Below are 13,103 nucleotides of genomic sequence, written 5' to 3'. Positions count from 1 at the left end.
ATACTTATATTGTGTTTCCCATAATAGCTCCTGGTAGGGGAGGAAGAGTGGATTTTTATATTGGGCCTGTGGGGTGGGAGGGGAGGGTTTTAAAAACAACTACCCTCCCCTAGTGCTGCTGCCCGCTACTCCACCCTCCTCCCGAAAAGGCACTGGAATATCCGTTCATAGGTCAGAATACGTGCCCATCTAGGGTGCCCCCCCCCATTGATAGGAAAGTGTATGTGTGTTTGCTTCTGTTGTTAATGGGCTTCCAAAGTTTCAACTTGCTGCTTTTCTTAAAAAAATAAGCCCTCAAACAGTAGCTATGACTTTGCTGATATGATCAGCAGAAGGAATGGACCCAGGGTCCTCTTCTCATGGCATACATGCATGCATATGTAGTTTTATTTGTATATTTTTGCACAGTTCAAACCATGTTCAAGGCGACTTGCAGCATGAAAGAAAATACATAGCTGCGACATAACAAAAGCAATAAATAAAACATTTAAAAAATGCATAACCAAACTAAAGAATTTTCACATGTGCATCAAGATCTAAAATAAAGATACAAATAATAGCAATAACACCTCCCTCAAAAAAAAAAAAAACACTCCCTAAACAATGACTCAGCCCAAGTGTATTTTCAGGAGCCTCAGCTTTTGCAGCTGGAGTCAGACCGGGTCCCAGCCTCCCAGTCCAGGTGAAAAAAGGCCTGCAAGGCAGGCAGCAGGCCTTCCAGGACTCACAGCCCAGATGGCAGCATCCGCAGATGAGGGCTGTGGGAGGAAGCTAGTTTTGGACTGGTTTTAAATGCCCACTGACCCAGTTGTGATGCTGCAGGGAGGTCCCTGTGGGTTCCCTGCCTTTTTCCCTGGCAGTTTACTGATAAAAATAAGAACTGCTAAAACACAGAAAAAAAAAATAATTGAAAAACAAATTAAACATTGATAGAGTTTAAATTGTGTGTATGTGTGTGTGTTCCAGCAATTACTATAAAAACAGCATGGCACCAGCCCTTTTCTTAAAAGCAGTCAGTTCCCAAAAGCCTCTTGGAACGAGGAAGTATTCACCTGCTTGCAGAAGGACCACAGTGAGGGAGCCAGTCTAGTGTCTCTCAGGAGGGAGTTCTGAAGTCGTCGGGCAGCAGCCACCACCAAGGAAGCCCTGTCCCGTGTGTGTGTCCCCCAAGCATGCCTGTAAGGGTGGTGGGACTGAGAGAAGGGCCCCTTCGTAATCCTTACAACAGATCTTTCTAAACTATTCATGCTGGTGACACACTTTTTAGACATGCATCATCATTCAGTAATTCAGTTTCACTAGCAAACTGGAAGTTAAACAAACCCCTTTCCAGCCCCGGCAGCAGTGCAGGAAGCGTTCGTGCAACACACCTGCACACTGCAGCTGACATGCTAACGTGTCACAACACAGTCTGGAAAACTCTGCCTTACAACACCTCTGTAAGGTAGAGGAGCATCGTTATCACTGTGTAACAGTGGCTAGAGGCTTACAGAAGAAAAAAGACAGAGGGTGTGTGAATAAGTTTAGAAGAAGAAAAACGAGTGACAGGAGACATGGCAGAGGTGTGTACAATTACACCTAGTGTGAAAGGGGGGGGGGAGAGGATGAGAAGTATTTTCCTCCCTCTCAGTGACCGTAGAACTTGAGGCCGCTCATGAACCTGAATGTTGGAATGTTCAGAAGAGACAAAAGGAAAAACTCTTCACAGCATATAGTTCAGCATGTAGTTTTGCTCTCTTGCAATGCAGCGATGGCCACTCAATTGGACAACTTTGAGAGAGGATTAGACAAATCCCAGAGGATCTGGCTGTGTTCTTTGCCCTTGGTCAGAGGCACTGAGCCTCTGAATACCTGGGAATTGCAGGTGGGGAGAGTGCTGCCTGTTGTGCTCAGGCCTGGTATATGGGCTTCCAATCGAGACCCCCAGCTGGCCGCTGGCCCCAGTCAGGGTGCTGGACTTTGGCCCAAACTAGCAGCCAGGCCCTCATTATGTTCTCATGGCTGGGGCAAGATTCAAACCAGGGATTTCCCCCAGCTCGTAGCTTGGTCTCTTTAGCTGCCCCAGCCTTGCAAGAGCCAGGATGCCTTCCAAGCATGCCCAGCTGCGCTTGAGTGGCTGATTCAAGACCTCCTCCACTCGGCGGATGTCCTGGAAGGCTTTGGTGACGCAGCGCCCTTGCAACGGTTGTTAAAATACCGACAGAAAATGTAGGCAAGAGGCAATTAACGCTGACGAGGTATGCAGCTGGTTGAGAGGATATTTTGCAGCAAGAGAGTGTGTGATTATAAATAGACATCTGCCCCCCTCCCCAGGTCGGGAGCCAGGGGGCTTCTCCCTCCTCCATCCAGAGAGACGAGGCCTGGCCTCGGTTCCCTGTGTGGCATTGCTCTTTTGGGGAGCCCAGGCCAAGCGCTGAGTGCTTCTGCCGCCGCAGAGGGAACGCTGCCCTCTGGCCCCTTCCCCCTGTCTCAGCTGCGGAGGCTGCCGTTTCCTGGGGCCTTTTTGTATTCAGAGGACAAGCTGCATGGAAGGGGCCTTGGCGCCCAGCCCAGCATTCCTCTGCCAGCCCCAGGCCCTTTGTGGGCCTGCTTCCTAGGCTCTGCGTTGCCGTCGCCGCCCCCCCACCCCCACCACCGCCCCTGCCGCTTGTGTTCCCTCCAGCAAAAAGGCTTCTTTGTGCCACTGGGCATTGGCACGGAGCGGGGCCCAGCTGGGCAGGAAGCGAGGGCTGCTCCCGGTGGGATGCACAGGGTTAAGTGGTGTGGGGCTTTAACCCCCAAGCCGCCAGCCTGCAGCCTCCAAGAGCCCTGCCTGCAGGAGGGAGGCCGCTGCCAACACCCCCTCCTTCCCTTACTGCTTATTGTGGCGGGCGGGGCAGGACGGAGCCACACTTGGCCCTGCCTGACCATCCCACCAGAGGCTGCTGGTGATGGGTTAGTGAACACTGGAGGGGGGGGCTTCAGCTAATGCCCCAGGGCACCCCACACTCTGCAGCCAGGCCAGCATCTAAGAAGAAAGTGGCACCGTTTCTTCCCATTTCTGGAGCCCAGCAACAGAAAGAGGGGCTGTTGGGTGTGTCTTGTGGCTTCTTGTGTTTCCCAGAAATAGTTCAGGAGAGGCCAAAGGTCCGCAGGGCAGCATCAACTGTTCTCTCCCTTTAGAGCTAGCTTCCCGCAGAGGCTGATGGCTGCCACATTGTTTGTGGGCAGGAAAACAGGGTGGCGTATAGTTTGTGCGTTTGTATGTGTACATATATCATTTTTATTAAGTCTCCAGCAATATTTCAAAGCATTTGTCACCATATACATTTTTTAAAAAACATGCAAGTTCCTTCTTGACTTCCCACCACCCTTCCTTTCCTGACGTTTGGTTTATACTCCTTTTTATAAGCTGTTTCATAACACATGTATTTTCATTATCTAAACCCCGCTACCATTCAATCTTTCATTCATCTGCTGCTCGTATGCCAAATCCCGCCCACAACTTCATAGATTGCTGATATTTTGGTAGGTGATCCCTCAGGGGTTTCTGTTCCTCCGTAAACACTCTTGTCATGACATCCTCTTAATTCAGCAGTCAGTTCTGCCGTTTCAGCACTTGTGGCAGGGTGGCATCCTAAGGGGTTCCTCAGCCTAGGCAGGAGAGAGAGAGAGAAGGTTGATGTTGATGCTCAAGCCTTTTCTGCTCACCTCTGTGTCTCCCACCTGCAGGCCTCTTCCAGAGAGCCATCATCCAGAGCGGCTCTGCCCTCTCCAGTTGGGCTGTCAACTACCAGCCAGTGAAGTACACCAGCCTGCTGGCTGACAAGGTTGGCTGCAACGTGCTGGACACGGTGGACATGGTGGACTGCCTGCGGCAGAAGAGCGCCAAGGAGCTGGTGGAGCAGGACATCCAGCCGGCACGCTACCACGTGGCCTTCGGGCCCGTCATTGATGGGGACGTCATCCCTGACGACCCGGAGATCCTGATGGAACAGGGCGAGTTCCTCAACTACGACATCATGCTGGGCGTCAACCAAGGCGAGGGGCTCAAGTTCGTGGAGGGCGTGGTGGACCCAGAGGACGGTGTCTCGGGCAGCGACTTCGACTACTCCGTCTCCAACTTTGTGGACAACCTGTACGGCTACCCTGAGGGAAAGGACACGCTCCGTGAGACCATCAAGTTCATGTACACGGACTGGGCTGACCGGGACAACCCCGAGACACGTCGCAAGACGCTGGTGGCCCTGTTCACTGACCATCAGTGGGTGGAGCCCTCAGTGGTGACCGCTGACCTGCATGCCCGCTATGGCTCCCCCACGTACTTTTACGCCTTCTACCACCACTGTCAGAGCCTCATGAAGCCGCCCTGGTCCGACGCCGCCCACGGGGACGAGGTGCCTTACGTCTTCGGGATCCCCATGATTGGGCCCACTGACCTCTTCCCCTGCAACTTCTCCAAGAACGATGTCATGCTGAGTGCTGTGGTCATGACCTACTGGACAAACTTTGCCAAGACCGGGTAGGTTTCCACCACCACCCCTTCCCAACCCAGGGGCCAAGTGGGTGGGGGATACCAGTCATCTCCCTGGTGGAAGAACCTCAATCAAAAAAAGAGGTGAGGGGGGTGCAGGACAGGGATATGTAATGGTTGCAGGGGCTGTGTTACTTGCAAGCTGTAGACACCTCCTGCCATGCTGCCTCCCTGTGCAAAGTTGTGCATTAAACAGGTTGGTTGATTTTGGTGATGGAGCAGGAGGTTGAGACAAAGGCTGCAGCTCATTAGGCTGTGTAGGCATGAGGGTCCTAGGTCTGATCCCTACCTCCTTCAGTTAAAAGGGTTTGAAGTCAAAAGGGGCCACTTCCCACTGGAGTGGGCAGTACAGAATAAAAAGGATCAACCATCAGACTAAGCAAAAGGTGGTTCCTCAAAAAAAGCCTCGTCTCCATCTGCCAGACCAGGGGTGGGGAATCTTGGTCCCAGATGAGGCTCTTCGGGGCTCTCCACCTGGCCCCTGGCTCTCTCTCTCCAGGCCACACCCCGCTATGACCCTCCCTCTCATCCCTAGTGCTTCTGATTGGCTGGAACGTGTCCTTGAACTCTGGTAACATCTCAAGCATGTTTAGATGGAGGGTGGGGAAGTGAATGCACAGCTTACTGGACAGAGGTTAGAACTACACATGTTGCTTCACCCACTTCACCTCTGGCCCACCCATGAGTGGCATGTTTTCCTCAGAAGCTTGCCTAGACAGGAACATGGCCTGAAAAAGTTTCCCCATCCCTGCTCTAGACTAAGCTCAGATTTACAGAACCAGAATTTCAGGGCCTGCCATTTAAATCAACCGCCTATGTTTTAATACCTTGTTGCTTCTGCTTTGATGTTAACTACCCCGGATAGGCCACTTGTCTTTCTAAGGCCTCTGAAGCTGGCATAGTGGTTCTTTCTCCCTCGAGGGCCCAGCTGGCGTAGTGTTGGACTAGGATCTGGGAGGGCAGGGTTTGAATCTCCACTCAGCCGTGAAGCTCACTGGGTACCACCTTGGGCATCTTTTACCTTAACCTACTTCACAGGGTTGTTGTGAGGATGAGGAGCGGAGGAGAAGGAGCGCCATGTACACTGCCTTGAGGTTCCAAGGAGGAAAAAGTGGCATATAAATGTGATAAATAAATAAAAATATGGCAGTCTTTTTAAATGTATCTGTGGGAGGGTGTGTGTGTTATTGTTTTGGTTTAATTATTTACTTGTGTTTTAGCTTGTATTTTATTCTGTGAACCACCCTGGGATCCATTTATGAAGGGCGGTAGATAAATTTAATCTAATAATAATAATAATGTTGTCCAACGTCACGTTGCTGACTTTGTGTTCCCTCTTTCTCTCACACTTCCAGGGACCCCAACAAACCGGTGCCTCAGGACACCAAGTTCATCCACACCAAGGCCAACCGCTTTGAGGAGGTGGCGTGGTCCAAGTACAACCCCCGCGACCAGCTCTACCTGCACATCGGCCTCAAGCCGCGCGTGCGAGATCACTACCGCGCCACCAAGGTTGCCTTCTGGAAGCACCTGGTGCCACACCTGTACAACCTGCATGATATGTTCCACTACACCTCCACCACCACCAAGGTGCCGCCGCCCGACACTACCCAGAACTCCCACATCACCCGCCGGCCCAATGGCAAGGCCTGGAGCACCAAGCGCCCAGCCATCTCCACCGCCTACACCAGCGAGGGCTCACAGGAGAAGTGGAACCCGGAGCAGGATGGGGCGGGGACCCTGCTGGTGGAGAACCCCCGGGACTACTCCACCGAGCTGAGCGTCACCATCGCCGTGGGTGCCTCGCTGCTCTTCCTCAACGTCCTGGCCTTCGCCGCCCTCTACTACCGCAAGGACAAGCGCCGGCAGGACACACACCGTCAGCCCAGCCCGCAGCGGGCCGCCAGCGCCGCCAACGACATCGGTCACACCCCAGAGGAGGAGATGCCATCGCTGCAGGCAAACCAGGCGCACCATGGCGACTGCGAGGCCCCCCACGACGCCCTGCGCCTTGCCGCCTTGCCCGACTACACGCTCACCCTTCGTCGCTCGCCGGACGACATCCCGCTCATGACGCCCAACACCATCACGATGATCCCCAACTCCCTGGTGGGGCTGCAGACCCTGCACCCCTACAACACCTTCGCCGCCAGCTTCAGCAGTACTGGGCTCCCGCACTCACACTCCACCACCCGGGTATAGCCTGCCCCAAGCACCCGTGCACTCCCCGTGCGCCCTCACCGGACCTGGCACTGCCGGGGGGAGGGGGGAGTGGCGGCAAGGTGTGGCAAGCGTCCCTGGACTACTCGCCCTTTGGGGATTTCATTTGTATCAAGTGCTTTGACTCTCCTGGAGGCCCGGCAAGGGTCTTGGCCGAGCAGAAGGGGGCCAAAAACTGCGACCAGAGCCGCCTCGCTCCCTGCTCCCGAGTCCAGACACTGTGCAGGAGGGGATCGGGGAGCCCTCTGAGCCTGCTGGAGGCCCCTCCCGGCACCTCCCCAGAGCCACAGGGCACTGCCTGGGGAATCCCAACTGTGGGCCTCGGGGTGGCTCCTGCCTGCCATTCCCTCCTTACCACTAGAGATTTACCAGTCAGTGCCATGGGAAAACAACTCTCGTGGGCTGAGTTGCCATGCCGAGACAGCGGCTTGGGACCGCATGCCAGGGAGCCCTGGGCAGGTGCAATCCGGTGCCCAAAGCCCCAGTGCTGTGTCCTGGATATGTAGCCTGCGCTTGGTCTGGGCCCAAACAGATGCTGTCCAGGTGGCTCTCCTTTCCCCCCCCGCCCCGTCCCCCGCAACCCTCACGCCTCTCCTTCGTGTCGTGGAGAAAACTTTTTTCCTGTCCGTCTGTTTCTTTCCAAGAGACTTTTTTTAAGCAGATCTTTAGTTCTTTAAAACACTAACGGAAGACGCCGTGTTTTGTCCTTTGTAAAGATTTTAAACTTAAGTGTTCTTGATATAAAAAAAGCCAATTAGACACACACACACACACACACACACACACACACCACAAACACACACACACACACAGAAAGAGAGAGAGAGAGAGAGAGAGAGAGAGACCCCTCCCCATACACTGGGAAACACAGACATGCACCCGCCAACCCCATCTGTGCTGTAGCCCCCCTCTGCCCACCCCCGTGGCCCTGCCAGCATTGTCCTGTGCCAAACCGAGAAACCAGCCAGACTTCCCTTTGGGCAGCAGTGGCCCCCAGCAGGCCACCAGGTCCTTTTGTACTTTTGATATGCCCTTCCGCAGCCATTCATTCCTGTATGTGACAACCAACCAACCTGTGGCCTGGAGGCACCCAAGGGATGACCTAGTTCCTTCCGCCTCCTGCCTCTCCTCCATGCTGCTGCCCCCCCCCCCATTGCATTGGCCAGCCTGCTCCGTTCCCCTCCCCACCCGCTGTGCCAAACCTCCCGTAGTTTTCAAACCCCTTTTGGAGCTTGGCCAAGCCCACCATCCCATCCCCCTCAACCGCTCCCTGCTCCATGCCAGCCGGACACACCTATCCTGGCCTCCCCAGCGCCTTGCCTTCTTGGGTTGGATCAGGCCAATGGACCTCAGTGGCATTAGGTGGGGCAGGAGAAGGAGGAGGCCAAGGGAAGGCTGGGCACAGAGAGGAGCAACTGGGAGGGTTGGGCAGGGGGGAGGGTGTACAGCTGCAGGGCAGCGCAGTGTAAATGCAGTGTGCCCAAGGAGATGGCAGGGGTGCTGCGTTCACGCACAATTGGCTTTCCTCGCCCACTGCAAAACCCAGGTGCTCAAGGTCATGGGGGAAGGCACAGAGGGCTGCATTTGGTGGGTGGGGGGTGCTTCTGGCAGAGCTGGCAGAAACTCAGCCGCCGGCCGATCCGGGGGACTGGGGTGCAGCCAGCCCAAATATGGTAGGACCAGGGCTTGGTGGGGTGGGGTCTTGGAGGTCTGGGGGGGAATGGGGGTCCTGTGGTGGAGGTGGCACAGCCCTGCCGTTGGGCAGCAGGAGCTGGGCCCAGCTTGTGGCAATGGGGTGGGGCGGGGGCTGCGCAGGATTAAGGGAGAGGCAGGAGCACCGCCCAAGGGTCAGATGGACACCGAGGCTGGGGAGGCTGCAGGCGTCACCCACATGGGGACTGAGCCGGGATGGTTTGGTGCCGCTTGTTTGCCCGCCCCCCCCCCCTTGGAAGCTGCAAACTCAACTTCGGGGGGCAGGGTGCAGAGGGCATTTAAGAGGGCTCTAGACCTGACCTGCCCCCCTGTCCCGCTTCAGAGGGTACCTTACAGAGCCAGCAGCGGAAGGTGGGTTGCAGGCGAGCGGTTCTGGCTGAGAATGTATTTACGCGGCCCTGTCAATCACCTGCGCAGAGGAAAAGAAATCCAAATAAAGCGGAAGGGGCATTTTTAGCTGTCTGCTGTCCTGTCTGCTTCTTGGGGCGGGTGTGGGGGTTGGCACAGCAGTGGGGGAGGGGGACCGTGGCTCCCCATGCTCTTTGTTGTAGTTAGAGGGTGGGGGAGCAGTGCAGCAGGGTCCATCTGGGCCCCCAGAGAACAACTCCTGCTCCCCAGAATTGCCCCGCATCTTTGTCAGGGGGTCAGAAGACCACTTTGACTTAACGGAGAACAGAGAAAGCCACCTGAGGCTGAATTGGTCCACCTAGCGAGCATCGCCTGCCCTGCCTTGCAGAGGCTGTTCAGGGTTCCACCTAGAGGGCATCTATGCTTGGAGCTTTCATTGGGAATTGAACCCCTGGGTCTTCCTGCACACAGATGCTGTGCCACTGAGCAATATGCTCTAAAAACAGCCTAATTGAGGAGGACCACCACTGCCCAGCAAGAGGATGACAACAAAGCCCAGAAATAGGAAGCACCTTTTAAAAAGTTTTTTTAAATATATAAATGTACATGAATAATGAGGATACCTTGTGCCCTGTGGTTGCCTAGCAACCACCCCATCACACACACACACAGAGACCCAATATCCCATCAAGCACAAAAATGACCAGAGATTGCTCCTTGCCTAGAAGCACACAGAGAAGTGAGAGGCGCTCCACTTTGTTGCATGGATGGGAGAAAGAGACATTTCAGTTTTCAAGGCCCTGACCCAAACGTTTCCACGTACTCCAGGGGTAACCCCACATTATTGCTCCTTCCACCCATTTTTTACCCCTTCAAGCCTAGGGCAAAGCTTCACCTGTTGACTTTCTGCCTGCCCCACAGCTACTGCCCTTTAGTAAAGCAGTGCTGCCCCACTGCTGTTGTGTTTTCTTGCAAGAGATCCATCTACACCAAAACATCCCTGAGAGCAAACGTGGTGATTCTGCATGTATCCGGGCCTGTCCAGGAGCAGGGGGGCAGAAGCATTGCATCCCTCCCTCCCTCCCTCCCTCTGTTCTTGCATCAGCCCAAGCGAAAGGGGCTCCCGGGTCCCTAAGCACATGCACGCACAGATGCTCTTTCCCTGATCTCCTTTCGTGCCCAGCCAAGGAGCTCCTGGTTTCATTTCTTTTTAATGCAATTTCTAATGGCGTTTCCATGGCAACCAGGAATTGAGGGCTGAGTCCTCTCCCAGCGAGCACATGGTCCGTTGCACCGGGCGAATGGTGTGCGGTGGGGGAAGAGCAGGGAGCCGGGTGCACACTCTGCACATGCATGGACTGGCCCATGTGCATTGGGGAAGGGGGAGCCACAGAGGGCGGAAGGAGTGGCCCCTGATTCTCAAGAGCAAGGGGGCCAGGATAGGGAAAGGATTGCAGGCAGGCAGTTTTGGGGGCAGCCCAGGCTCTGCCAAGTACCCACTGCTACAAGGGCACTTCCTGGGACAGGAAGCTGCCTTCATTCCAAGCCCATAGGCCCCTCTAGTTCAGTGTACCCTGCACTGACTGGCAGCAGCCCTTCAGGTTTTGAGACAGGAGTCTCTCTAATTCAAATAGGTTAAATTGGATATATTGAATAGTACAGGCGGAATATGCAGCATTTAAGGGTAAATATGGAAACCACGGAAGGGGAGGGCGCTAAGTCAACAGATAAAGCAATTTACGGTTTATGTCAAAATATGTAAATATATTTTTGTGAAAAATTAATAATATTTTTTTTAAAAATGAAATGGGAGTCTCTCCAGCTCTGCCTGGAGATGCCATTAAGAATCAAACCTGGGACCTTCTGCATGCAAAGCAAAAGCTCTACTGCTGAGCTGCAGGTCTTAACCTAGGGGCCATGTCCTGGGGGCCAAGGTCCTTTTGGTCCCTGCAATAAAATATTTGAGGGGAGTGCCCCCTCCCAGGTTGAGGGGCACTGCCATTCATATGGCATGCATGTGCTGCATCTTGCGATTGCTTATGTGGAGCAGGCCTTACTTGCCCCACCCTAATATTTTATTCAAGTAGGCCCCCCTGCCCCACACATCCCCTTGCACCAATTTGAAGAGATCAACTGAATGTGCATTGAAGGAAGCCCTGCTCCCAGTTACCACCTTCTTCTTTCTTCTTCTTTGGCAATCACTCGTAGCCGAGTAAGATTGTCTTCCATAAACACGGTTTTAACAATGAGTCCGCAAGTGACTGTGGAGGCCAATTCTGGACCCACACGTCCTTCCACACTGGGGACATTGGTTCCTGGGCAGGAGTTGATCACAGTGTGGATTGGCCAAGCGTGCCTTCCTCTTAGCACGTTTCTCCCTTGTGTCCTGAGTTCAAGTGTCTCCAAAGCCCATAACACCTTTGGTCAAGGCTGTTCTCCAACTGGAGCACTCGCAGGCCAGTGTTTCCCAGTTGTCGGTGTTTATACTACTTTTTTTTAGATTTGCCTTGATACAGTCTTTAAACCTCTTTTGTTGACCACCAGCATTACGCTTTCCATTTTTAAGTTTGGAATAGAGTAGTTGCTTTGGAAAACAATCATCAGGCATCTGCACAGCATGACCAGTCCAACGAAGTTGATGTTGAAGAATCATTGCTTCAACACTGGTGATCTTTGCTTCTTCCAGTACACTGATATTAGTTCACCTGTTTTCCCAAACGATGTGTAAAATTTTTTGGAGACACCGTTGATGGAATCTTTGGAGGAGTTGGAGATGGCGTTGATAAGTGGTCCATGTTTCACAAGCATACAGTAAGGTTGGTAGTACAATAGCTTGTAAACAAGCATTTTGGTTTGCCTGCGAATGTCCTGGTCCTCAAACACTCTGCACTTCAATTGGGAGAAAGCCGCACTCACAGAGCTCAGGCGATGCTGGATTTCAGCATCAATGTTGGCCGTTGCCAGACCACCACAAACAACAAGTGAGCAATAACAAGCTCCCAGCTTCACGGAGCTGGACTCTACACCTGCCAAGGTGACCCACGGGCACCAGACCCCTCACTCCAACATGCACAGATCAAAGCGTCCTAACAGGGAGGCCTACATTGCGCAGGGCACACCAGGCATGGACAGAAGGGGGGAGGGGAGCTTTCTTTGAAATCCAATTGAGAGGCGATGCAATTGACTGAAGGAAGCCCTGTTCTCAGTAGCCACCTGTCCCCCCAAATAACAGCTCAGCAAGGACCCTTGTGGTTCTATCCAGGTGCTTATTGCTGACGTTCTCAGCACAGCCACGAGGCAGCAGCCTCGGCAGAGGAGGGGAGAGCAGCACAGGGACTCAGAAAGAAGTGCACTGCCTAATTTAGTCTTTGTGTGGTAGAGGCCCCTGCATACGACTTTAGCCCAAACAGACTGGGCGGGTGGGGTGGGGGGGTCTTGCAGCCAAAGCAGGTCAAGTCCAGAAGCAGAAAGGCAGCAAACAAGACAAAAAGGACAAAGCGTCGGCATTGCTCCTGAAGGGTCCAGACCTCCGGAAGCTTCCAACACTCCATCCAGAGACTCATCATCAAATTCTGCCCCCAAAACCCAAACCGTGGCCTGAAGGTTGAGGTTGAGGGCTAGCCCTGGAGCAGCATCCTTGAGAATCCGCTAGAAAGATGGTGAGAATGCAGGAAACAGCCTTATCCTGAACCAGGCCACTGGTCCACCTTGACTGGCAGCAGCTCTCAGGTTTCAGGCAAGGGTTTCTCCCAGACCCACCACGAGATGGTAAGGATTGAACCCTGGACCTTCTCCAGGCAACGAGGACGCTGTGCCACCAAGCATGGACCTCCAGCAGGAATTCACAACAAGCTCAAATGGAAGCTGCTGGCCTTCTGAGCTCTGAAACAAGTTCAGGTTATGGAGCTCTCTGTGTTGTCTCCAGGACTGGCTAAGCTTTCACCGAAGCTCTGGAGTCCTCCAGTGCAGAAGAGAGGGAAGGGGAAGAAGAGCCAGGCCACTGGGTGGATCTGGGTCATTGCCAGTTCCTACGCCAGCTATTGGGGACCTTCTGCATGCAAAGCAGCTGCTCTGCCATTGAGCTCTGGCGCTTCTCTTTAGATCCTACAACCACCAGCTCTGAGAATTGTTCAGTCGCTTTGGAGGGCAGGAGGAGTGAACAATATTGAGATGCTTCCCGCTTCCCTGGCTTGATATTCTGTATCCTCTAACTGTACTCCTCTTGGAGGTTTGTGTGTGTTCGTCTATTTTTCTCGCAAGGCGTTCCAGTCCCTGGTGTGTACTCAATTTGTACCTAATAATAACAGCC

The 13,103-nt window shown here is 53.7% G+C and overlaps 1 protein-coding gene across 6 annotated transcripts in view; it reads left to right on the top strand.

Annotated features, from left to right (window-relative positions):
• The window catches only part of NLGN3 (neuroligin 3), a 65,016-nt gene extending 56,114 nt beyond the window's left edge, over positions 1-8,902 (top strand). For all 6 annotated transcript variants that reach the window (XM_081897235.1, XM_081897232.1, XM_081897237.1 and 3 more), the window contains 2 exons: positions 3,712-4,501; positions 5,869-8,902. In XM_081897235.1, coding sequence (XP_081753361.1) covers positions 3,712-4,501; positions 5,869-6,715 — 1,637 coding nt within the window. In that variant the 3' untranslated portion in view covers positions 6,716-8,902. The remainder of the gene's footprint in view (positions 1-3,711; positions 4,502-5,868) is intronic.
• The last annotated feature ends 4,201 nt before the right edge of the window (positions 8,903-13,103 follow it).

Source organism: Podarcis melisellensis, assembly GCF_964234715.1.
Source record: "Podarcis melisellensis genome assembly, chromosome: Z".
Lineage (NCBI taxonomy): Eukaryota > Metazoa > Chordata > Lepidosauria > Squamata > Lacertidae > Podarcis > Podarcis melisellensis.
This window is presented reverse-complemented; position numbering and strand designations above follow the sequence as displayed.